This window comes from Gymnodraco acuticeps, unplaced genomic scaffold (genome assembly GCF_902827175.1).
Source record: "Gymnodraco acuticeps unplaced genomic scaffold, fGymAcu1.1, whole genome shotgun sequence".
In the NCBI taxonomy this organism is placed as follows: Eukaryota; Metazoa; Chordata; class Actinopteri; order Perciformes; family Bathydraconidae; genus Gymnodraco; species Gymnodraco acuticeps.
This window is the reverse complement of record NW_022989977.1, coordinates 2,329,777-2,353,224: the sequence shown is the minus strand read 5'-3', so window position 1 is coordinate 2,353,224 and position 23,448 is coordinate 2,329,777. Positions and strand designations below refer to the sequence as shown.

At 40.6% G+C, this 23,448-nt stretch overlaps 3 protein-coding genes across 4 annotated transcripts; 2 read left to right on the top strand and 1 right to left on the bottom strand.

Moving 5' to 3' along the window:
* Positions 1–759: 759 nt before the first annotated feature.
* On the bottom strand, positions 760–3,750 carry LOC117543258 (G-protein-signaling modulator 1). Its single transcript, XM_034211417.1, has 5 exons — positions 3,324–3,750; positions 2,421–2,950; positions 1,979–2,141; positions 1,517–1,758; positions 760–1,425 (listed from the first exon to the last, which is right to left on the bottom strand). Exons 2-5 carry the CDS (start codon positions 2,904–2,906, stop codon positions 1,285–1,287), a joined length of 1,032 nt encoding a protein of 343 aa, XP_034067308.1. The 5' UTR covers positions 2,907–2,950; positions 3,324–3,750; the 3' UTR covers positions 760–1,284.
* A 127-nt stretch (positions 3,751–3,877) lies between these two features.
* On the top strand, positions 3,878–15,166 carry pbx2 (pre-B-cell leukemia homeobox 2). Of its 2 annotated transcripts, XM_034211415.1 has the most exons (8): positions 3,885–4,430; positions 5,069–5,142; positions 5,811–6,055; positions 7,926–8,116; positions 12,800–12,935; positions 13,238–13,379; positions 13,939–14,033; positions 14,796–15,161. In XM_034211415.1, exons 1-8 carry the CDS (start codon positions 4,195–4,197, stop codon positions 14,874–14,876), a joined length of 1,200 nt encoding a protein of 399 aa, XP_034067306.1. In that variant the 5' UTR covers positions 3,885–4,194; the 3' UTR covers positions 14,877–15,161. The 2 variants fall into 2 exon arrangements, with proteins under 2 accessions (XP_034067307.1, XP_034067306.1); XM_034211416.1 differs by lacking the exon at positions 13,939–14,033 and having other exon boundaries at positions 3,878–4,430; positions 14,796–15,166.
* A 2,441-nt stretch (positions 15,167–17,607) lies between these two features.
* Positions 17,608–20,044, top strand: LOC117543290 (transcription factor HES-7.1-like). The gene is made up of 3 exons (XM_034211468.1): positions 17,608–17,726; positions 17,862–17,957; positions 18,976–20,044. The coding sequence occupies exons 1-3, from the start codon at positions 17,682–17,684 to the stop codon at positions 19,504–19,506; spliced, it is 672 nt and encodes a 223-aa protein (XP_034067359.1). The 5' UTR covers positions 17,608–17,681; the 3' UTR covers positions 19,507–20,044.
* The last annotated feature ends 3,404 nt before the right edge of the window (positions 20,045–23,448 follow it).

Sequence of the window (23,448 nt, the reverse complement as noted above, 5' to 3'; positions counted from 1 at the left end):
ACCCTCTATCCTTAGACCCTCACATCGTACAAGGAAAAACTTCCAGAGAAAAAGCTGGATAAAAGCATCAACTAAATGCAATGTAATGTAATGCAACTTGAAAAGGGTTACACCTTTCAATGTGGATTTCAAGTATCAGTGTTGATCAGAGTGTTGCTATAACATCTCTATATTTGTGTTCAATTTGAGGAAGTGACAGAGCATTCTGCTGTACTCGCTACCCTCACTGGTGCAGAGCGATCAGGACTTCCTCAGAAATGTTTCGCTCTAAGCTGAGTGGACAAAACCCAAATTAGAGAAGGTCAAAGGAGACCACTTCTGGCTGCTGACACAGTGTGGCATTGGATTATTACGTGTAGTATTTTGTCTTTGGATCTTCAATAAAAATGACAACATTAAGGAACTTTGAGATAACACCTGAAGTTAATCCATTCTGTGAGATATTAACACCCTCATTTGTTCTATAATAGCTACCTGTTTTTGTTCTATGTTTGATTTACGCCCAACAGGATGTTTAAAAAAGATTAGACCATATCACAAGTTTGTGGGAATGTGACATAGCAAGGGAATGAATAACGAGGAAATTATTGAACATGTTTTTTCACATCCTTCGTGGCACTGCTTAAAGGCCTGCAAATACAGGCTTACAGGCAATTACTGTGTGTTTTATATGTGAAATAATGATAGCATTAGAGTGGGTTAAATCTCCTTTTCTCCTGACAACATTTTAGACAAATGTAATAAATGGATAAATGAAAATGACTCTGCTAGACATTCTGTTTATTTCCTGGAGCACAATCATCCATATACAGTCAAGCACATGTTTAGCCTTGAAGCTATCTCCTCAACACTTTCCATGGTGTGTTTAATGCCTACTGTACAAATAGGGAAAAACAATTGAGATCAGTCGACTGCCTCCTCCACATTAAGAACAGCAACACACACAAAGTCCACCACTCATCGCAGACACTCAATACAATAAAAATGTTGTCAAGATAAGAAGGAATCTCTTCTGGTCCTTTTTACCAGGAAAGAAAGCAATAGCTAACAAGCAGTAAACTTAACAATCTTATCATAACATTAACTCAAGTTACGTTAAAAGCTCTGTTGTTCAAACATTAGCGTTCCTTGTTACTTTCTTAACAGCTTTAACACTGACCAACAATTTCAAGGGGCATACGAAGCATCATCGGGGTCGAGAAAAAATACTTGTTTTAACAGAAATCAGACAAAAAAAGCGACAACACTGTGCGGCTGCACTACAGCCCTACAGTTTTTTCGGTCTCAGGTTTGTAGCAGGCCAGGTAGTTCAGTCCTCTGCTCGTCCATGCGTCCCCCCTGGACCCTCAGCAGCAGGGAGAAAAAATCCTCATCATCCATTGGACCGGGAGCCCTGCTGCGCTGATCCTCCAGCCTACCCTGGGCCTGAGGTTGGAAAATAAATGCCAGAACTAATGTTTGAATATTTTCAAATCATGATAAAAGCATTGTATCAAACTATTTACAAATTACTCACTTGTGTCGAGAGAATCATATTATAGAGATCCTCTTTGGGCACGGGCACAGGCACTGGTGCAGGCGCCGGCCTTCTTGCAAAAGAGAGTTGCCTAATGCTGCCCCTGAAACTTCTGCCTTTTGATTTTGGTGGCTGAGACTTTTCGAGCTGTGCCCTCTGGTCATCGAGCCGGCGAGCTTGAGCGGTGGCCACCAGATCAAAAAACTCTTCTTTCTGAAGTGAAGTCATGGAGGAAAACACAACTGTGGATAAAAGTGAGAGAAAAGCTTTGATGGTCAGATGGTGGAAGACATTAAGTTGTCAAGAGAGACGTAAAAACATGAGGGTGAGTGTACGTATGTAGTTTCATGTTGTTTTATCTCAAACAACAGGAGTCAGCATTAGAAACAATGCAATGACTGCACCCATATTATCACTGTAACACTGTAAAGCAAAATAGGGCTTTTCAAAGCACACTCCCACCTCTGTGTGCTGGCCTGTTGGCGTTGGGCTCAGAGTGGCACCTCCTCCTCATCCCACTCTCCAGCCTGAAGGAGCAGCGCTGGTCATTGAGGCGTCTCCCCTCCTGAAGGGTAAAGAGCAGCTCGTACAGTGCCTCTGGGAAGTCGGGGGTTAACCTGTGAGCCTGAGAAAACACAGGTAGGAAGAAGAGAAAGCAAGAAGGAGGGAGTAAGGGTTTCTCAGTTAGCATCACAAACTGTTTGTTGGCAAAGCAAATGTAATCCTTCAACTCCTACGTACTCCCACATGCTCTGTAACAAAATGACACCTGCTGTTTCCACCATGGGTTTTTCTCTAGCCCAATTGTCAAGAACATGACAAACAAATACATGCTTACAATTACTATAAAGGTAATCTCAGGGCCTATAATGAAGTCAAAGTAAAATAATAAAAATATAAAAACCTTTGTTGGATCATCCTCTTGGTTTTGTGTCCCTTCACGTTGTTTTACAGAAGAATTTAACCTGTTTACGTCCACTTGAGGGTCATTCTGTGTGACCTTTTCATGCTCTTTGTCACTTGGTTTCTCCGGTATTTTATAACTCCTCATCACCACATGTGTCTGCCCTTCACTCTCAATCTCACCCCTGTTTTGTCCATCATTTATGTTATTTGGTGTTCCCTCTTTAGTCACAACAACCCCTCCAGTCTGGTCTTCCTCTTTGTTGGTTTGTTGTTTTTCGGGGATCTGCTGTTCCAAACACATTTGACTTGCTGCCTTTTTTCCGTTATTGCCAGCTTCGTTGTGTTCCTCTTTCAGAATCGACTCTCCGCTGCAGCTCTGAAGGATGACAGCAGAACTACTCGCTGCCCCTTTGTCAACAACACTTTCCGTCATGTCTTCCTCTTCGGTGATGACAAGACGTTCCAGCAGCCCCTCTTCAGCCATTTCAACTTTGATGTTTGTGCAGTCTATTAATCTCACTGTCAACCCTTGATAAGAAGATACACATAAACAGGGGTTTGGTTAAAGACTTTTTTGAGGACCCCATTGTTAATACTGCAACCAAACATGTTAAAATACTTGGAATAGAGAAATGAAAACTGAAGCTGAGTCTTTTCCTTGCACAAAAATGTATGAGGAACCAGTTTGGCAAGTTGTAGCATGTTGACTACAGATGTTTAAGCCGAAAATCCAACAGTAAGACATATATTCCTGTGTGGTTTAGCCTGATAACATGATTACATGAAATCGAAACTTCTTGTTGTCGATTCATTTCTGTTTGAAATTTTGCCAAAGGTAATTTTTGTTGTTTTGTCTGAAAAGTAGACTTTCGGCAAATTAATTCAGTAAATTAATTCTTACCTTTGTATTTTAAACTTTTCTCTTCAAATCATCATCTCCTGAAGTCCCCGGAGACGGACCACAGCATGTTTGGCTTGATTCTGCCTCGTTAATAACTTTAAACAAGAAAATAAACTTGCTAAGAAGAGTTTGGCATGTCGAAGTGACAAGCTCTCACCCTTTCTGCCTGCCGCGCTACCTTCTCTCGCTCGTCTCCTCTCTTCCTGTTCCTCTTACCACAGCCCACCCTTATTTACTTGGCCCGTATCTGACACGCCATGCTATTGTGAAATAAAGGTGTCAAACGCAGGAGGAACCCAGGTCATGCATTTGATGAGGCTAGGTATGGTCCAAACAAAGGTTATTATCAACATTTGAGAGAAACTTTAAGCTGTCAGCAGCTGCCGCTTTAAGTGCTTCTCATTTGTTAACTGCAACATGTTGAGACAGGCGCGCAACTCTTCTGACACTGATGTGGTTTTGGCTCACATCCTGTTGACGTGCAACTAGAACGAGAAGTAGACTCGGGCAAGTGAGAGAAGGTTTTTCTAAGTGATCACATCAAACCAGACAAATACAAAATCATTGAATGTTGATAAGTGCATAGGATGAAACTGGAGCCCAATATCTACATTTTTTAAAGATCAACTAATTTATGTTATTCCCTGATACGCATACTTATTTCTTTGAGTACATATGTTTTGTTGTTGCAGTTTATTTTAACTCAGCAGGTTCACTGCCTACCACATGCAGTGCACTGTGTAGACATGGCTTGTACCTTTTCCTGTCTCTCGCTAGGGGACCCTGCTTTGCACGATGCCTCGGATCAGGCAGTGTTGTGTGTCTGTGAGCACAGTCGGGCAGCAGTCGTCGCCACTGTGCGTCGCTGAAGATGTTGCAGCAGCAGCCTCTTACGGGCAACGGGCCCTCCAGCGGCCGGGGTCTCGGCTTGAGTGGCCACCCCGGAATGCATGCGCTCAACTCGGTTCAGCAACCTTCGCAGCACCGGTCCGATGACTCGGCCCTCGAGGGCACAGAAAACGGACATGAAAACCGCAGAGATATTGGTGACATACTGCAACAAATTATGACTATCACCGACCAAAGTTTGGACGAAGCGCAAGCAAAGTTAGTGAAAACTATTTTTTTGTATCTATATAAAAGTGTGTCTATACTGCAGCCGTCTTTTTGTTTTTGTTTTGCCGACTAACAGTGACAAAGTTTCCTGAACTTCAATGCATTGTTTAGATAATGTAGCCAGTAGCTAACTAAGAAGCAAACGTTAGCGAACTAGAATACGCTTTATTTGGTTAAAACCTGTTTTGATATATTATTATTTATGACAGAAATGTTAATAGTTGCTGCCATTTACAAAAGCTATATTTAGCAGGGATGGTCTCAAGCGTACGGTTAGCTTTTGTTAGCTTGCTAGGCTAACTAGCTGAAGCTACAGTAGGTAGCTTACAGGTAGCGCTGATGCAAATGTTTATACAATAAATGATTTCATATGTAAAGACCTACTACGTGAAACAAAAATGATAAGATGACCAAACTTACTGGTTGTCGTATACAGACATTGCCAGTGAACATTTGCCTCCTTAGCTCTTAGCTTGTGAGAAGCTAACGTTTGCTAAATTAGCCACGGTGAAGCTAACCTAGTGGGTATTATGTTGTGTTTTTGTTTTGGTCAATTTGCATATCGTCACTATACTTCTGCTTGCATTTAGCCTGTTAGCAATAAGTGACGCTCTTTTCTTTCTGCACAGGAAACATGCACTTAATTGTCACAGAATGAAGCCTGCTTTATTCAGCGTCCTTTGCGAGATCAAGGAAAAAACAGGTAACGTTATTTTCCTAAAAATATTTTTTTTTATGTCAGTCGTATTGCATTTCATGACAAATTACCGCCTTACTGCGTTTTGCTATACATGGGCTTATGCCTCGTTGCAGCGTTATTAGACTGTGTTGACAGTGTGTCACCAGAAGCCAATAAAATCATAGTAAACCATACACACAGACAAAAGGGATTTCACGCAGGTTTTCAGTAGCTCATGATGTCTATTTGCAATAACAACAACAAACCTAGAGCCAGATAAATGTAATAATACAGCTATTATGTAAAATCCTATATGGTGTAAAAATAGAGACGATCTACAGCAGTTGGACAAAGAAACACACAATGCCTACAGGGAGGGATATACAATTATGTTGCTGGTTGATTTTATTTTAACTATATAGTACTTGCTAAAGTTAATGTTACAGTGCAATAAGGGGGGTGGTAGAAATGCTGCTAGATATTATTATGTATGATACAACAGCTTATTCAAAGGCATACATAAGAGAAAATCTACCATACACACTTTAATAAATCAACTCTGACCTACAAGTTCCACATGTAAAATGCATGAGTTGCACAGGCTAGACTGTGCAAAACTTTATCACAAGTTGACACAGTCCTCTGTTGATATGTCATCTTATGAAGCCAACTGACATTTGTCTTCTTGATAGGCCTGTCCATGAGGAATGCCCAGGAGGACGAGTCTCAGGATCCTCAGCTGGTGCGATTGGACAACATGCTGTTGGCAGAAGGTGTTGCAGGGCCGGAAAAGGGAGGAGGAGCTGCCGCTGCTGTGTCTGCGGCCACAAGCTCAGGAGGGATGTCACCTGACAGCTCGCTCGAGCACTCTGACTACAAAATTAAGTTGACCCAGATTCGCGGTATCTACCACACGGAGCTGGAGAAGTATGAGCAGGTACCGTGTAGAAACGGGAGACGATCGCTCACATTGCCCACACACGCATACCTGCACTAATGCTGCTCGCCAGAAGCGTAATTCATTGGCATGTTAGGTCTAGAGTTCAGTCAGTTACATTTCATTTGCCGGGTAATACACTTATCTCCTTATGTTGCTGATCAAAACACACCAGCTATAATTGACATATTTCTGTATGAAAGGAGGCTTTTATTTTATTAGCAGAAAACATATTCCAACCTTGACCAAAGCCCATCGTTTTTGCTTTCAAAACACTGTTTAGATGTGTTGAGAAATCCACTATTATAAGGCTACTCATCACCAACATACAGTACATAATAGGGGTGTAACGGTTCACAAACATTTCGGTTCGGTACGTACCTCGGTTTTTTGGTCACGGTTCGGTTCGGTACGTTTTCGGTACAGCAGAATTTTTTTTTCACAAAACATATATATATATATTTTATTATTATTAAACTGTGAATAATGTATTCACTCAAATAAATACAAAATATAATAAAATAACATTAAGGTGCAGCATTTCGATGAACTGAAATAATCTGTATTTGAACTTTACTGTAGGCTACTAGTACTCACAAAACATAAACTATTAGTTTTGGGTTTTTAATTATTATTAAACTGTGAATATTCACTCAAATACAAAATATAATAAAATAAACATTAAGGTGCAGCATTTCGATTAACTGAAATAATCTGTATTTGAACTGTACTAGCACCTAAGCAGCCAGTTTGACATTAGGACTTGCTTGTCATTGTATTTTCATGTTTTTTTTTAAAGAAAAATGAACTTGTCCACATTGCTTGCTGAAAGGGCAGATCTGCTGGCACTAACAATGTCTCCTGCTGTGGAGAACACCCTCTCTAGGGACAGAGGTAGCAGATACAGCCAGGTAGCGCTTTGCTAACATGACAACATAAGGATATTTGGCGTTTGTAATAGCTTTGGCTCGGTCTGAACTTGTTGCGAGTAGTGGAGGCTAACATGCTAGTGGGAGTTGGGTTTGCACTTTTTTCTTTTGGTACCGGTGATATTCACGTTCGGGTGATGCCTTTTCAAGAGTGTGCAAGTTTGATGTGTTGCCAGCCGCGTAACCAATGTTAGTTGAACAATGCCGACAAACAGCTTTGGTTCGGTCCACCTGTCTTTGTCCGTCATCCTTGTACGTAACTGCGAAACCAAAATGTTCCCAAACCGGAGACTTCAAGGATGCTGGACGATTTTCGAGCTCAACTTTATCTGCGTTCGCCATAAATTTTCGACAGTTCCTCAAATTACTGATTATTTGAACGCATCCCTCTGACCAGTATAGTATGCCTCTCATCCAATGAAATGACTTGCTCGCTCTATGACGCGTTGAACCCAATGTGAGCAAATTACTCTGAATGCGACGCAGCACCTGAGATTACTTCCAAAAAGTTGTTCACGTTCTCAATTTTTTACGTTTAACGTTATATTCGTTCGGTACACTTCGGTACACACCTGTACCGAACCGAAGGGCCCGTACTGAATAATTTCGGTATGGGTACGTGTACCGTTACACCCCTAGTACATAACTCTTTCAACACAAATATAAACCTTCTATAAACTGTTTAAATGTCAAATAACAACCCCTCTACAGTAAAGTTGTAAAGAGTTGCCTTATGAGTCATTCAATTTACCAGGGAACGGTTATGCTGGGATCTTTAGTAATTATGCCATTACTGTACATGCTTATACATGCTTACCTACAAGCAAGGCCATGTTGCACATTTGATCACTCATATTGAACTTGCATGAAATAATACACCTCAGTGCATTGCTTTGAGAATTTCCGCCCTTCACTGTTTGTCTAATGCACCCCAAACCTAGGCTTGCACAGAGTTCACCACCCATGTGATGAACCTGCTGAGAGAGCAGTCCCGTACGCGGCCCGTGACTCCGCGAGAGATTGAGCGCATGGTGGGCATCATCCACCGCAAGTTCAGCACCATCCAGACCCAGCTGAAGCAGAGCACCTGTGAGGCTGTCATGATCCTGAGGTCCCGCTTCCTTGATGCCAGGTAGGCGTGTGTAGTTGTTTTTTTTATTATCTTTTTATTTTCCTTTCTTTACAGGTTAACAAACATAGGAACAACACTCGCAGAAAAACAGACACATTTATGCATAGACAAATAAGAACACAAACGACATCACATCAGGGCTACTTGTCTCTTGCTCGCAGGCAAGAGCTCTTTAAAGGTCCCATGTCATGCTTTTCCGGTTATTACCCGTCCCCTTGTGTCTTATGAAGGTTTTTATGCATGTAAACAGTCTGCAGAGTCAAAACCCGCGAGGACAGAGGAGTCCTCAGGTATTAATTGGGATGTCCTCGTTCACTCAAACGTCACTCTTAAACGACGTCTGTTAATGATGACATGTGCACAGCTGTATCCCCTCTCATCGGGCTTAACTGAATAACCCTTTAGAACCGGCCCATTTGTTGTTAAATATTTATTTAAATGAATGAATCTTTCTCTTGTTAGTCAAGGAATTCAATGTATGATGGTGGGTCCTGCTTTTGTGTTCCGTTTTGGTGTAAAATGTAGCCTACAATTAAATAAAAATATTATTTATTATAATGTGAAAGCCTTACTCTGAAAATGTGTGTCCTGTAGTTCCCCACATTCACCAAAAACCCACATTCAGGACTGTGAATTTTAAATAATGTAACTCCTGAATATCTTAACACAAAACAATAAAAGTAATTGTTATTTATCAAGCTCTAGCCATTTATGAAATAGCTTTCTTAACCCTCTGAGACCCACATAGGACATTTCCGTTTTTGTATATTTTTGTGTTTTGCCTAATAAATTGTCATTTATTTGCAGTAAAATCAAGTTTTACACATCCCAGAAATCAGCACAACCTCAGCTAATGATATGTGTCACTCATTAGAGATTTATATACACTATAATAGGGGATATTTGCCCATAAATAAAAAACGGAGCTTGAATGTTTTACTTATTTCATTAAAAATAACTGCTAACCATAACATTGAAAGAAACATTCAACACAGAAAATTGAACACATTTATTATCATTGTATCATAACTGATTAGAAGATTCTAACTTATTCTGTTCTTTAGTTATGCCCATTCTTTTGGGCAGTGTCCATGTGCGTTTTTTTGCGAGGAATTGTCATTTTTTGTCCTGCCAATTTTGAAGAGTACACATGATATATCATGTCCACAATCACACACGGCATGCTGAGCAGATTCGTCTGAATTTTCATCAACATTGTCCCCTTGAAAAATCAGCTCCAAAGCCTCAGCTGTAGTAAACGTCCTTGCCATACCTCAGTTTACTTTCAAAACACTAAAAGAACGTATTCCAACTTTTATTTTGTTTTCGCGCGTGGAATTATACCGGCTCTCGTTTCAGTAAACATAACAACAGAACAGACAGGCAACCCTCTGAATCAGACTCCGATTGGCTGTGACTGCATCCACTCAGTGTCCGATTCAGAAATGTGACTCTTTCACTCTTTACGTCACAAACAAAGATGGTGGATGAGAATAGATCTATAAAAGAGAAAACGATAAGCAATGCGCCAGAATCAAGGTGAGACTATCTGCATCTTTTAAAACTCTACGCTCAGTCGCTTCACCAAAATAAGTAAACACCTCTCAATGAAAAACTTAATGGAGTTGTTTATTGCTGTTTCTGTAGTTTAAGAGGAATAACACGGCATGTCTCTGGCTGAAACAGCTGAGAAGTTATGACGCTTTGAACACAACGTGATCTTTGGGATCGTATACGGCCCTGTGGGTCTCAGAGGGTTAATAGCTATGTTTTAGTGACGTTCAAGATCATTAAACATGACTTAAATTGTTAGTATAACCTTAAGAAATGAATTGCACATAATAATTCCCAGCACTTATACATTTATGTGACGCTTTTCCACTCATTCTTCCATTTCTCCGTTTTCCTGTGTTGAAATCAACCAGCTGTGAAGATGGGGGCGGGGCTTTTATACGTGAGTAGTGAAAACACTTCCGCATAGTCTGCTCTCGTGTATCCTCCCTTTCGTCTCCTCCCTCACCCCTCCTCGAATCCTCCGTGTGCATTTCAAGTATTGGGACGTCCTTCAACATGGCATGTCTTGATCGATTTCCGGGTCAAGTCCCGGAGGAGGGGAATAGAGGAGTCGAGGAGGGGTATTGAGATGAACCTTTTGTTTTCCGAATGCCAGGAAGTATTCTTGCCAAGATGCTCGGCAGACATGTGCTACCAAGCAAGCGTACTCGAGATTGAGAAACACCCCGTGTTCTTCCATTAAAACTCCCTCCAGGTCTGGGAATTGGTTGTCTTCCATTGTTGTTTACATATTTGTCCCCATTCTTTTGTCGTAATAGTGAAATGTGCTTCTCGCTCCCACTTTTCCTTGATGTAGGATGTATCTATCAATTTCGAGTTCTGTAAACCAATATATATTTTTGCTATTAACCTCTACACAGTTCCGAATTGTACGCATCTACAAATACCCAGTTGTTGTCTTTTTTTAAAGGAATACTGCAATTAATTATTTTGAGCTTCATGTAATCAACCCTGAAGGCTTGCAATGTGGACCTGAAAAGGTTGCACATTCCCCTTTTTGAAAAACATTAACTTTTGGCAGCTTGGATACTCCACAGTTATTTTGGTCTCAAATGGCAAATGAGTATCTATGCAGAAAACATCAGTGTTTCCCACAGATATGAAATATACTTGGGCGGGTGGTGGCAGAAGGCAGGGGGGGGGGGTGCGCGAAAAAAAAAAAAAAAAAAGTTTTAACAACATGTTTATTTATTGACTTTTCATTCCGGTATAATCATTTTGCACAAAGATGGCACTGTTTGTCAGAGCACTTCATCCTTCTGGGATTTCATGAAGAACAGCTCCAACGCCTGTGTGTATGGGAACGCCTCTGGTGCTGGTCCATTAACTGCCAGTGTTTCCCACAGATCTGAAATATACTTTGGGGGGTGGTGGTAGCGGGGGGGGGGGGGGGGGGTGTTGAGGTGACGTGCAACAACATTAACATTAACCTTTCTGTTGGTCGCTTGTTAGCAGACCCTTCACGCGATGGCAGAGCGAACAGGTACAGGTACAGGCAGGGCCCATAATGATAGCCCTATAGTTTAAATCTACTACCCACACATGAACATATGGAAATGGGTTACTATTTTAAAAAATAAATGTATTTATTAATGTATTTAGGAACCTATCCATGTGATTTTTAGTGGGGGTCGACCTCAAATCCTCTAGGGGGGGTCCAGGGGCATGCCCCCCCGGTAAGATTTAATTTTTTATTTTGGAGTTAAATGCATCAATCTGGTGCATTTTGAGGGGAAAATAAAGAGACTAGATCTATGGAAACACCTATATGAAACAGAACTGTATACATTTCAATAATCATAAAATCATGGCCATAGAAAAAAACACTGAAACTTGTTTATTAATTTATTTTTGGTTCATTTATAGTTGTGAGTGTGTCTGTGCTCCTGAATCAGCCTCTCCTGTCTCCCTCCTCTCCCCCCTGCTCCTCTTTGAGGCAGCAGCAAAGACTAGTTTTCTCTCAACAAGTTTTAAAAGTGTATCTTACCTTTTTTCACCTAGTTAACTTTTTATTTATTTATTCATGCATATTTTACTAATCACATTACATTTCATTTAGCTGACGCTTTTATCCAAAGCGACTTATAATGACCGATTACAGGGACATTCTCCCTGGAGTAACTAAGGGCTAAGTGCCTTACTCAAGGGCACACTAGTGGTGGTGTTCCTGGCGGGATTTGAACTCACAGCCTTCCGATCTTCAGCCCACCTCACTCTCCATTAGACCAATCACTACCCTCTCAAATGGAAATATGTGTTTACATAATGGTGACCACACCGTTTGAGACCCCACTGAGAACTTAGACTAAGTTAACTATCTAAACACTCAGAGAGTGCTTTACCTCACCTGAGCTGAGGTTATCCCGAGCTTGAATGACACACAGAGACCAATCAAGGGCTTTGATTTATGATCTGTATGACAGTGGCCATGTCGGCAGGTCACATCATGTGGACAGCCAGTCCCCCTGTGTGAGGCAGGCCACTTAACAGGCCAGAAGGAGGCGAGATCAGAGCAAGGGAGCGAGGGATCATTGTCTACAAGTTAATCGATCGCAGATGGCGTCATGGTCACGGACGTATAAAAAAAAAAATAAAGAAAAAAAAAAAACCTAAATGGGTTGCGAAATATACTTGGGCGGCCGTTAATATACCTGGGCAGCCCGCCCAAGTATAGTCTATGTGTGGGAAACCCTGAACATGTACATAGTACAGAGTATTGTACAGGGTGTCGTATTGTCATACTGATATTCTGTACAAACTGTGAAGACCACTGAGACAAATGTAACATTTGTGATATTGGGCTATATAAATAAACATTGATTGATTAATAATCAGACACGTGTCCTAACTTGAGAATTAATTTATTTTCATACAAATATTTGAAGAAAAAAACCGCTTAGACTAACAGTATCTAAGAAATGTCAATGGATATTTAGTGTTATCATAATTGTGTGGCCTCTTCTCTTTATATCTCGTTGTTTTTTAACTTTTTTCTTTGTTATTATTAATTAATTTAATGTCACAGTAAATGAGGGTTGCCCTCAAAGTTCTCTCGAGTATAAATAAAGGTTGAATGATTAAATAATATGCCTGTTTGTGTTTCATCAGGCGCAAGAGGCGCAACTTCAGCAAACAGGCCACAGAGGGTCTGAACGAGTATTTCTACTCCCACCTGTCCAACCCCTACCCCAGTGAAGAAGCCAAAGAGGAACTTGCCAAATCGTGTGGAATCACCGTCTCTCAGGTAAACCTGACTGTACATTAAGGAGTGAGCCTCAAGAAAGGGTGGTGGAGAAAGAAAGGATGAGGGTTTATTGTTTTGAATCCATCTAGGGTTGACATTCAATGTTTCTAAAGCGGTCTGTTGTTGAGTTTCTGTGATGGTGAAACAAAAAGTGTCAGGATTTCTATACTCGAGCTAAAAGACACCTCTCTTGTAATTCGTCAATTACAATTTGCTTTATGTGTTAACAATTTACTGCTCAGGATTTATCAATTTAATTGAAAGAGTAAACTGACCTTTGTATTGTTTTTATTTACTGCCAGGTCTCCAACTGGTTTGGCAACAAAAGAATCCGCTACAAGAAAAACATTGGCAAGTTCCAAGAGGAGGCGAACCTTTATGCCATGAAAACAGCCTTGGTGGTCCGGCAGGGCAACGACTCCCCGCACACTCCTAACTCCACAGGTACTACAAATCAACCAAAGCTACAGTCTGCAGCTGCTGTCTTTAAAACATTTCTGCATTTGTTTTCCTCTCTGCCTCCCTTTGTCCCTGTACCAGAACGTGTCAATCATATGCCTAACCTTAACACAATGTATATCCTGAGGCTCAGGAAATCAGAAAGGCTTGTGGTTGTCAGACATTGAGCAAACACATAGTGGGTTTTTTCAGTAATTCACCTGCTCTGTGACTGCTAGACTCACTTTCCCTGCCTCAGTGTATTTGGCTACTGGCTTGTATGCATCATAATGGGACAGCTTAAGCTGTAAGGTACAGCATCTAACTGCTCAAGCCGTACAGGCTGAACATGTTGGCTTGATTTAGAGCATATAAAGAGCATTTCATCCTACATTTCTGCAAGTTTTAGGTCTTTTTTAAGACCCCCTGAGACTTCTCATTTCGAGGCAATATAACACACAATATAGACATCGATTATACCAATAACCACATATTCATAGTGTTCCACCCCAAACTGCTACAGCAACACAGAAACCGTTTCTAACGCTCTGTTGTCTGTCTTTAGGATCTGGATCCTTCTCTCTGGCTGGGTCAGCTGACCTGTTTTTGGGAGTTCCCCCTGTGAACGGTGATCAGGCCGCTTACCCAATGGGAGTGCAGGTACTTTATACCACTCATGCAGTAGTTCCAAACATATTTAAATGATCAGGCTGGAGATATTTTATTTCCGTCAACAAATCCCATGAAATATAAAAAACAACAATAAATTGATCTAGTCAAAATTGATATATTCTTCTATGTCAAAGAGCTTCATTCGAAAAGCTATCAAAAACACATAATTGAGCGTCACTGTTGCACTGTGTTCCTTCATACTGACACACACACACACACACACACACACACACACACACACACACACACACACACACATATGTTGGTTTTGATCTTTTAATTAATGTGATTGGTCTAACAATATACTTTTATTGATAACTATGACATTTGAAAAAACAAACACTAAAATCATGTTAATAACACACAAATATTGTGTTAATATTATGGCTTTATACATTTCGGTATCCATTAGTCCCATTTTGTTTTGTTGTTTCTTTTCACCCCCTTTACAGACTCTCCTTCCACCTTCCACAAAATGCACAATAAACACATTTAACTCTATCCTACATTTATTTCAAGCCTTTTGCACTTCATTCCCCCACATAAACTGTGATAGAAGCTACCCAGAAGATGTGAAATTAATCCAAAGCATCTTGTGGTTATGTAGAGTAGATGCACTAATGATGCACCCTTGTTGGTTAAGGTGCTAAAAATAGTGATGTGTTAAAAAATGACACAATGGCAAAGCAGACATAAGGCCCATGTTGTCCTCTGACACGTTGTCTCTTTGTTTTTCTTTCTATTTCCCAGGCTAACGGGAACTGGAACGGTCGTAACTCGCCCCCCGCCGGTGCCTCGCCCCACAGCGACCACTCGGACAACTCTGACTGAGGACCCTGCCCACTGGCACAGAATGACAGCGACGGAAGATTGATGGCAGAAAAGACCGAACGAATGATCATACACTTCCCACTTGGCTGCAGTTGTTTTTGTACATTGTTTGTTTGGTTTGATTATTTGAAATGTACGTTGTATTTTATTCTTTTCTTACCACTCAGCGTGGGTCATTATTGTGTGTGTGTGTGTGTGTGTGTGTGTTGTGTGTGTGTGTGTGTGTGTGTGTGTGTGTGTGTGTGTGTGTGTGTTGTGTGTGTGTGTGTGGTGTGTGTGTGTGTGTGTGTGTGTGTGTGTGTGTGTGTGTGTGTGTGTGTGTGTGTGTGTGTGGTGTGTGTGTGTGTGTGTGTGTGTGTGTGTGTGTGTGGTGTGTGTGTGTGTGTGTGTGTGTGTGTGTGTGTGTGTGTGTGTGTTGTGTGTGTGTGTGTTGTTGTGTGTGTGTGTGTGTGTGTGTGTGTGTGTGTGGTTGTGTGGTTTTATTATCAGGGTGAAGGGTTTGTTCTCCACCACTTGTCAAATGTTACTGAGGTGTGTGTTTGTGGTTGGGAAGGAACGGGGGGACAGCAGTATCATTGTTTTTATCACTCTATATCGTTAATATTATTGCCGTTTTATTTTTAATGCTACAACTATTATCATTTTAACCGCTCAGAAAAAGAGAGAATGCATTTAGTGAATGAGAAGACAATAGAGAAAAATCCAAAGATTTTGTGTGTTTGTTTCTCTGTTTGTTTGTTTCTACCGGGCTTATGTGTCCCTGTGAAGTGAGTGAGGTGTGTGTGACTCCATGTCAATTGTTTGAATGGGTATATCAGCAGTGCTGTCTTTTTTCTGTACAGTGAAACACCTGTATTCTCTCTACCTCTTTTACAATAAAGACTCTGTATTCACAACCAGATGGTGATTGATGGAGTTATTTGGAGTCAAGGTCAAAAAGCGTCAAGCTACAAAAGATTGGTTGATTCACAGACACCTAATGTTTGCTCCCAGCTGTATCTAGCAAGGCCAACAGTTTTGTTTTGATTGGCCCAGTTTTTTAAATGTTCGCCTCTCTGTCCCCAATACAATGGAGGTGAATAGATTATACAATCCACAGATTTCTCTGAAAGTGGCTTTATATTTATGAGGTAGAGATAATGAAAACTGCACAACATGTTATTGTGTATCGCCATAAAGGTTGTACCCTCACCTGGGTAAAGCGGGTAACTGCATTAATTGAATTTCCTAAAACTATTGTGGAATTTGCACCAGATCGGTACAATATCAACCAAGTGCATAATCTCATGCACTGTCAGATCAGATTGAGTCAAAATACACATTCATTTTAACCGAGTGCTCATGGTGCTTTTCTAACGTAATGTACCTTTTATTCGTTTATTAAACAAGGGTAGCGTTCAACACAAAAAAGATCTAAATGAGTTGATCTTAAAAAAAACACATTTGTTGTCCCTGGTAAAATAAGCCACACCTACAAAAACACATTATAACAAACTAAATTCTGCACAAAGTAATACAGGCGCATCAAACATTAGCAACATCTTAGTATTAATGAGTTAAGAGACAAATGTGTATTCCTATGCAGTGTGGCGTGTGGAGCTATAATGCAACCAAGGCTGTTAATTAATCTACATCTTCAGAGGTCCCCTGAGGGCTCTCGGGCTCACACCACTTGATCAAAAAGTGCCACGTGTGCGTCTTCACCCTCTCTCATCTTTCCCACGGTGGCATTGTCATCTTCAAAGAGTTTCCACGAGCAAATGTGGAACAACTGTGGCGCTAAAAGTTGCGCCAGCACGAGACGGCTTCCCAAATGGCACGCGTGGTCTATTGTGACATCGAGGTGTGAATGCATTATGTTAACCATGGATTGTCACACTTCACCCTGTAGTGTGACTAACAAATGCAAAGGCGTCAAGTGTGAATGGAAAGGTGTTGGCACTCGCCGTAAGTGAGCGCGCAGTTCGTAAGGGACCAATAAGGAAGAAATAAAGACAGACTTATTCAGCAGGAACATAACACCTCAAAAGTGATGTTGGTGAGCCACGCGTAATGAATGCTTTAGACAAAATATGTAGACTATCATTGTTTAACCTGCCATCAGAAATGACACCCATGTCCGTAGATGTCCCGGCTTTAATAAACCGGATGAAAAGATGAAGTGCTAATTTATCCAGTCACTCGCACCTCAAATGGTACACAAATGGTATACGCTCTCTCTTACGCGCAACTGCATCCAGGTCTCTTCGTATTAGGCTAGTAATATTTCAAGAACAATCTATGGACATATTATGTAAGGCTTTGAAATTACAGTAAAACAAACAGTCTCAGGACATCATTAGGCTACTGCTTTCCACGCTACGCACCACTGATTGCAAGCCATAACAAATCTTAACTTGAATGTTCTATGTTTCAATGAACCATCTAAGATCTGTTTATTAAATGTTTCTGCTTTGGGATGATAAAAGGATTTCTGATTAGGAGTTTACGCGTATAGCTTCTTCTCGGCGTGTGTAAAGCAAGGTGCATAGCCGGGTGTCTTGTTTGTTTCTTAAGCACAGACGGATTTTTTTCCAAAAGTTAAAATGTAAGAAACTGACCAATGTATTCAAATGCTATCCTACTGGCAATAAAAAGGGTGAACTCGAGGAGCTGACGGGAGAGGTTAGGTTGTAAAAATGTGTTACGGGAGGAGCCTGAGGGATGAGGAGGACAAAAAGCAGTCAGACACGTCACGCGCCACATTGCCTGATCAGTTACAGAACTGACAACACATAACAAGAGCTCACAGGACCACCGGCTATAATGAAACTGCTACAGGAAACGGGGGATGCACCACACGAAAGAAAGGTAAGAAATACATCTCAATGAATGTTTTTATGAAAACCAGTAGGAAACATTGAAATCAGACTATTTGAAATTGTATCTCTCACAACTGTATATTTTATTAATCCCCACATATTTTTCTTCTTCTTCTTCTTTTAGATTATAAAATCTCAGATGGAGAAACGCCGAAGGGAGAGGATGAACAGCAGTCTGGAACATCTGAGGACCATGTTGCTTCAAGACCCACCACAACCCGTAAGGAATCACACAAAACCTCTCAGTGAACTTGTATCTTTTGTGAAAAGAGATTGTTACAAAAAGGGTAGATGAAAAAACTAGGAATTAAATAAGATGGCTAGAGTCACAACAAATGTATCGTTAGGTGCTTTTATTAACAGCCAAAATGCTGAAAAAACACAAAGTAACAAGAAAGAAAACAAAACCTCAATATATACGTACAGGTCGAGGACATATACCTGGTACCTCTCTGCTCTACAGCCACAGTCAGACTAACCTCCAAAAGGTTTATGTTAAACCCCTCCCCATAGGACAATCCACTATTTACCCTTAATTACTGTTATTCTTATCTACAAACACAATAAATCAAATATGTCAACATATTCTACATTTCTGACCACAGAAGCCTTAAACAATAACATTTTTACACTTGGAGGAAAATTGCCGCCCGTGCCCATGCACTACATGGTATGCTCCAATTGAGCACAGGTGTTTCCACTGATTGAGCCTCTACTTAAGGCTGCCGTTTTTTGTTGCTCTGTTTGGCCTTCACAACCTTGAACGAGAGGGTAAGCAGGTTGCTTTGGCACAGCATAGTTGTGTATGACTTCAAATAAATCTGTCTTGAACAAACAATGACTTGGGTTTTAGTTGATCAATGTCCAGCTAAGTTATTAATGTGTTTCCCTCAGTGTGCCTTTTACCATGTCCCTATGCCAACTGTGATGAAGGCTTCTTCTTCTTCAAGAGAGAGATACTAGGTTTCTGTCTTTATGTATTTATCATTCAATGTATAGAGATCTTAAACAACCTGCCTGATTTAAATCTCTTGATATTTAATAATGATGCTTCATAAAACAAGAACAAATAACTGGTCAACTGAGTATGCATTTTTTTTAAACAAATTCAGGCACATTCGCATATTGAAGATAGAATTGTTTAGGTAAAGGTATGTTACTTTTTTTGCATCATTATGTAGCATTCAGGCCTTATACTGACAATAAACTATAGTAACTCATATATTTTGTTCATGCAGGATGGGACTCAGCGCAGAGTGGAGAAAGCTGAGATACTCGAGCACACAGTGCTTTTCCTGCAGCACACCATCCAAAGACACAGGACGAAATCTGCTGCAGCTTCCGCAGGAGCCCAGAAACACTCCTTGCAAGACGGCTTCTCCACCTGCCTGCAGAATGCTGCTCAGTTCCTGGGACCTGAGGGGAAAGGCCTGTGGCTCGGAGCAGCACTGGATGCATCTCTTGCTGCTCGTTTTTTTCGCTCAGACTCTGATTCTGCAGGTGTTAAAAGGACAACTGAAGCGTGGTCCTCCAGCTCTCTGCGACACACAAAGACCATTCTCCAGATGTTGAAACAAAAGTCCAAGCACAGACTGCACACACAGGGCCACAGTGTTGCTCATCCGTACCAACTTCCAGTCCAGCAGGGGTTTCTCCAACAGACTCTGAGACAACATCATCTTGAGATCAGCGTGGAGAGTCGAGCTGAAAAACAGAACCCGTCCCAGAGCAGCCCGCTCAGCCAGAGTGTGTGGAGACCCTGGCCCTGACCACCAGGAAGTGGACTCTGAAACTAAAATTGTATTGACTATCAACTGAACTATATAGTGCTCCTGAAAGAACATTTGCATTGTAATGTTGTGAACACTGGCCTCCTGTTATCTGATTGTGATGTTTAACACAAAGCTCAAAGCCTGTAAACAATGATACTCATTAATGCATGTGATGTATTAGTCAGGCAGGCACAGTGATTTTCTCAGAATGGGACACACCTGAGCTAGATCAGGAGGCTGCTGTGCTGAAGAGAAAGTGCAGATCATGATGCATCTGTCCTTCATACTCTGCTCAAACCCTCTGACCCTCTACTGTCCAGATTTAAGACTGTGGACAACGATCGAGTGTCCATCCTTTACAGCAGGCAATGCGACCCCTCACATTCACCCGTGTGCCTGCTGAAATGAAACATGTCAACAATATAAGTTATATTCTGTTTAAATATGATTTGCCTATTTTTGCACAATAATTTATTCTGGATGTCTCCCTATGGTGAGCAGTATTTCTTTTATAATAAAAAAACGTTTCTTAAAATGGTGTCAGATTGTTTTTTGTCTTCCCGAAGCAAAAGCTGAAGGCCCTTTGTTTGTGCTGACATTGACAGCTCCTTTTAGCTGGAGGTGTGAAGCCTCCTGCAGAGCTGCATCCTCCAGGTGTGAAGTCTGGCCAAGAGGTGATCAACTTCAGTAGCAGTTTTCACTTCAAAGACATCAAAAGATAGCCCTGCTCACACATTATTCACTTAGTTGAAAGCCTTTTTCAGATTAAATCAATGAATACAAAAAGCTAATATAGCCAGTCACTGCTAAAGGCTTACCACCACAAATAAATAAATGAAAGAATGCAACTTACAAAAGGGATCTGTTACTTATTTACAAAACATTGCCTATTTGCAGAGTCTGTCATATTTATTGAGCACTTTAGCTGCTTTTCCAGCAAGCACGCTTTATCTTTTTACATTAACTTTCTATAGGGTTAGACTGAGGTTACATTATTGAAAATCCCACTAGTATACAGAACATCACATCACTCTGCAACTCCCCAACTACATTGGCAAATTCTATGCAACCTCAATATATAATGTTCTTGAAGAAATTCTGACTTATTCTTAAATTCTGCTCCTACAGTTAGTGTTATACAAATTCAAGACATGTCAGTTCAGAGTCTCTCTAAGTTCCACTGTTTCCATCAAGGACTACTCTACAGTCTTAGCTAAAAGTGAACTTCGTTAGCATTGTAGTCTTTACCAGATGAAGTTAAATTATCTGACACCCCCCCCCCCCCCCCCCCCCCCCTCCCTCCCACAGCCCACGTCCGTTTGTTTTCATTGTAATTAGCATTCATTTTCTCAGCTTCTTCGTCCCCAGCTGCTCACAGGACGTTTGTTTCCTACGCGTGTCTGGTGTCACTTCATAGGAAACAAAACGTGTCTTAACACCTCCATCAGCCCTTTGAAGTTCCGTCACATTCAGGGGACATTTGTCTGGTTATAGCTGTCTGAATACTGATCGATTTTTATCTGAAAAATACAATTATTTGAACATCATTTGAAAACCGTCAAGCGAGAAAGAAATTGGTGGATTGTCCGGTTACGCAGATAAATGTGCCAGGGTGTTTTACTTGGTTAAGCTGAACGTAGAAGTTGACAGAAATCCAAATTATAAAGGAGGTTTTATTGGTTCTTGAAGTGAAAAAACAACTGAAAATGTGCTTTTATTTATTTGTGTTTGTATTATATTTTGTTATGGATAAATGTTACTTGCTGGGTGTCACTGATCCGATGTAAGTGAGCGTGGGAGACACTTTCCAAGCTCCTTCTCATGGGTAACAGAAAGCGACTTGTCCATTTGCACTTTTATTATCTGTTAGTATTAGTACATCATTAAATAAGTGTGTGGAGGACTGCGAGCTTTCAGGTTCCCAGGCACACGATTGCGCACGCTGGTCACTCAAATGCAAATTACGCAGTAACATTGCCCCGTCATTTTACTTCTTTCACACCAATACATGGAGCTGTTTTTAACCCAACCACTGCCTCAGTTACAGTGAATAGCACTCATTTTGTAGTTGTTCCACTATAATGTTGTATGCCTCTATCAGCTGATCTCTATGTAACAATAACATGGCGTAGTGGTTTGAACAAATGTACTGTTGTTTTTCATTTGCAAAGTCCATTTATGGCACTACATTTGCGTTTTTTAACTCAATGTTTACAATAAAAGGCAGAGATGTATGTCATGGCTACACGACACCGAGTTGGACCTCTAACGTTACACGAAAGAAGAAGAATAAAAGGCAGCAGGAGTCCTATGGGTTCATTTCTGACATTTAGGATTACAGATTCGGCTGGTGCCCTTAATGGTCGTGTGCATTGTATTATCGTTGTGATGTATAACAAGGACATTTTTAAGTTTTCATCGAAATGTATCTTTGTCTGTCATTCTTAATGGAGGCACGTGCCAGAAATATTATAGCTAATGTTCGTCCTGACTCAGGAGCCTCTGATATTGAGTTTAGGAACAATATATATTTCTTGATTATATGTATCTTGATGGGACAAACTAGTCAAGTTCATGTAATGTACAAATATATGTCTTTTGAAGTTGTTTGCAGTTTGTAACTGTGTTAATGAATTCAGTGAACTGTTAAACGTTTTTTTCCGCTGGCGCGTGTTCAAATAAGTGTGAAGTGGTCACGTGCTGCTCGGCTGCCCATTTCAAAAGGGTTTATTGGATTTCTAAGTTCATTAAATAACAAAGAAACACAGTTTGAGGCGCTCTACTTGAATATGCATTTATTTGACTTTACACTATTAAGATATTATAGCATTATTCACTTAATTTGTACTTTTTACTCCATACTGAAAGTTACTGTACTAATTGAGATTTTAGTGTGTATAACCCAGGAGGTTCATGACCCTAAAAACCGCTTGAACCTCAAGTCAAAAGCAGCTACATTTCGAGCAAATTCAACATTTAAAGGTTGCTTTCAAATGATTGCCTTATTATTAAAGATCTGAGTCACAATGTGCACCACCACAGAACGAGAACATGTTCCTGATATTTCTGTTTTACTTATTCTGTATTTTACCTGTAATGGAGCATATTTACATTGTTCTAGTGGTATGTTTCTTAAATAAAGTATTGGGGTGCCATTACTTCAATACTGCCTGATAATGCAATGTGAAAACAAACATTATTTTGTTGTTGGGAGAGGCAAATGTGCATGTGCTTCAAACCAAATCATAATAAATACGAATGTCCTTTTGTCCACGAGTCAACACTCAGAGACAAATGTTGGATCTGTGGGAGACTGTCCCCAAAATCGTTCTCATGGGAACGTGGAGCAGGAGGCTGCATGTTAACTTTATTACCTGTTAAAACCGATACCTCATTGCAGAGTGTGCTTGGATGAGAGGTGACGTTCAGTTTCCCACAAGCGGGACGTTCCGAACATAACCGTTAAAGGATTTGAAAAGAGTAAAACAATGATGTTGTTATCCATAACTAATTGATAATAGCCATGCGTAAAATAACAGTCTTTATACGCATGCTTGTGTTGTCTCTTGAGTACTTTCATTAGACAACATGTAACGTATTTGTAATATATCAAATAGAGTTCTGGTTAGATGATCCAACAACCGATGACACAAGGACTTGATTATGTTGTGTAGCCTTGTGTTATTACTGAGTTGACTTTACACACCGACACACTTTCAATAATAGTGTAAATTGGGAGAATAGCTCCTTGAACTCCCTCTCATGGGAAACGTGGGCACGTCGTGGGAGAATATCCCCAAAATAGTTCTCATGGGAACGTGGAGCAGGAGGCTGCATGTTAACTTTATTACCTGTTAAAACCGATACCTCATTTTCAGCTAGGAGGAGAGGTGACGTTCAGTTTCCCACAAGCAGGGGACGTTCCGAACTAATTGATAA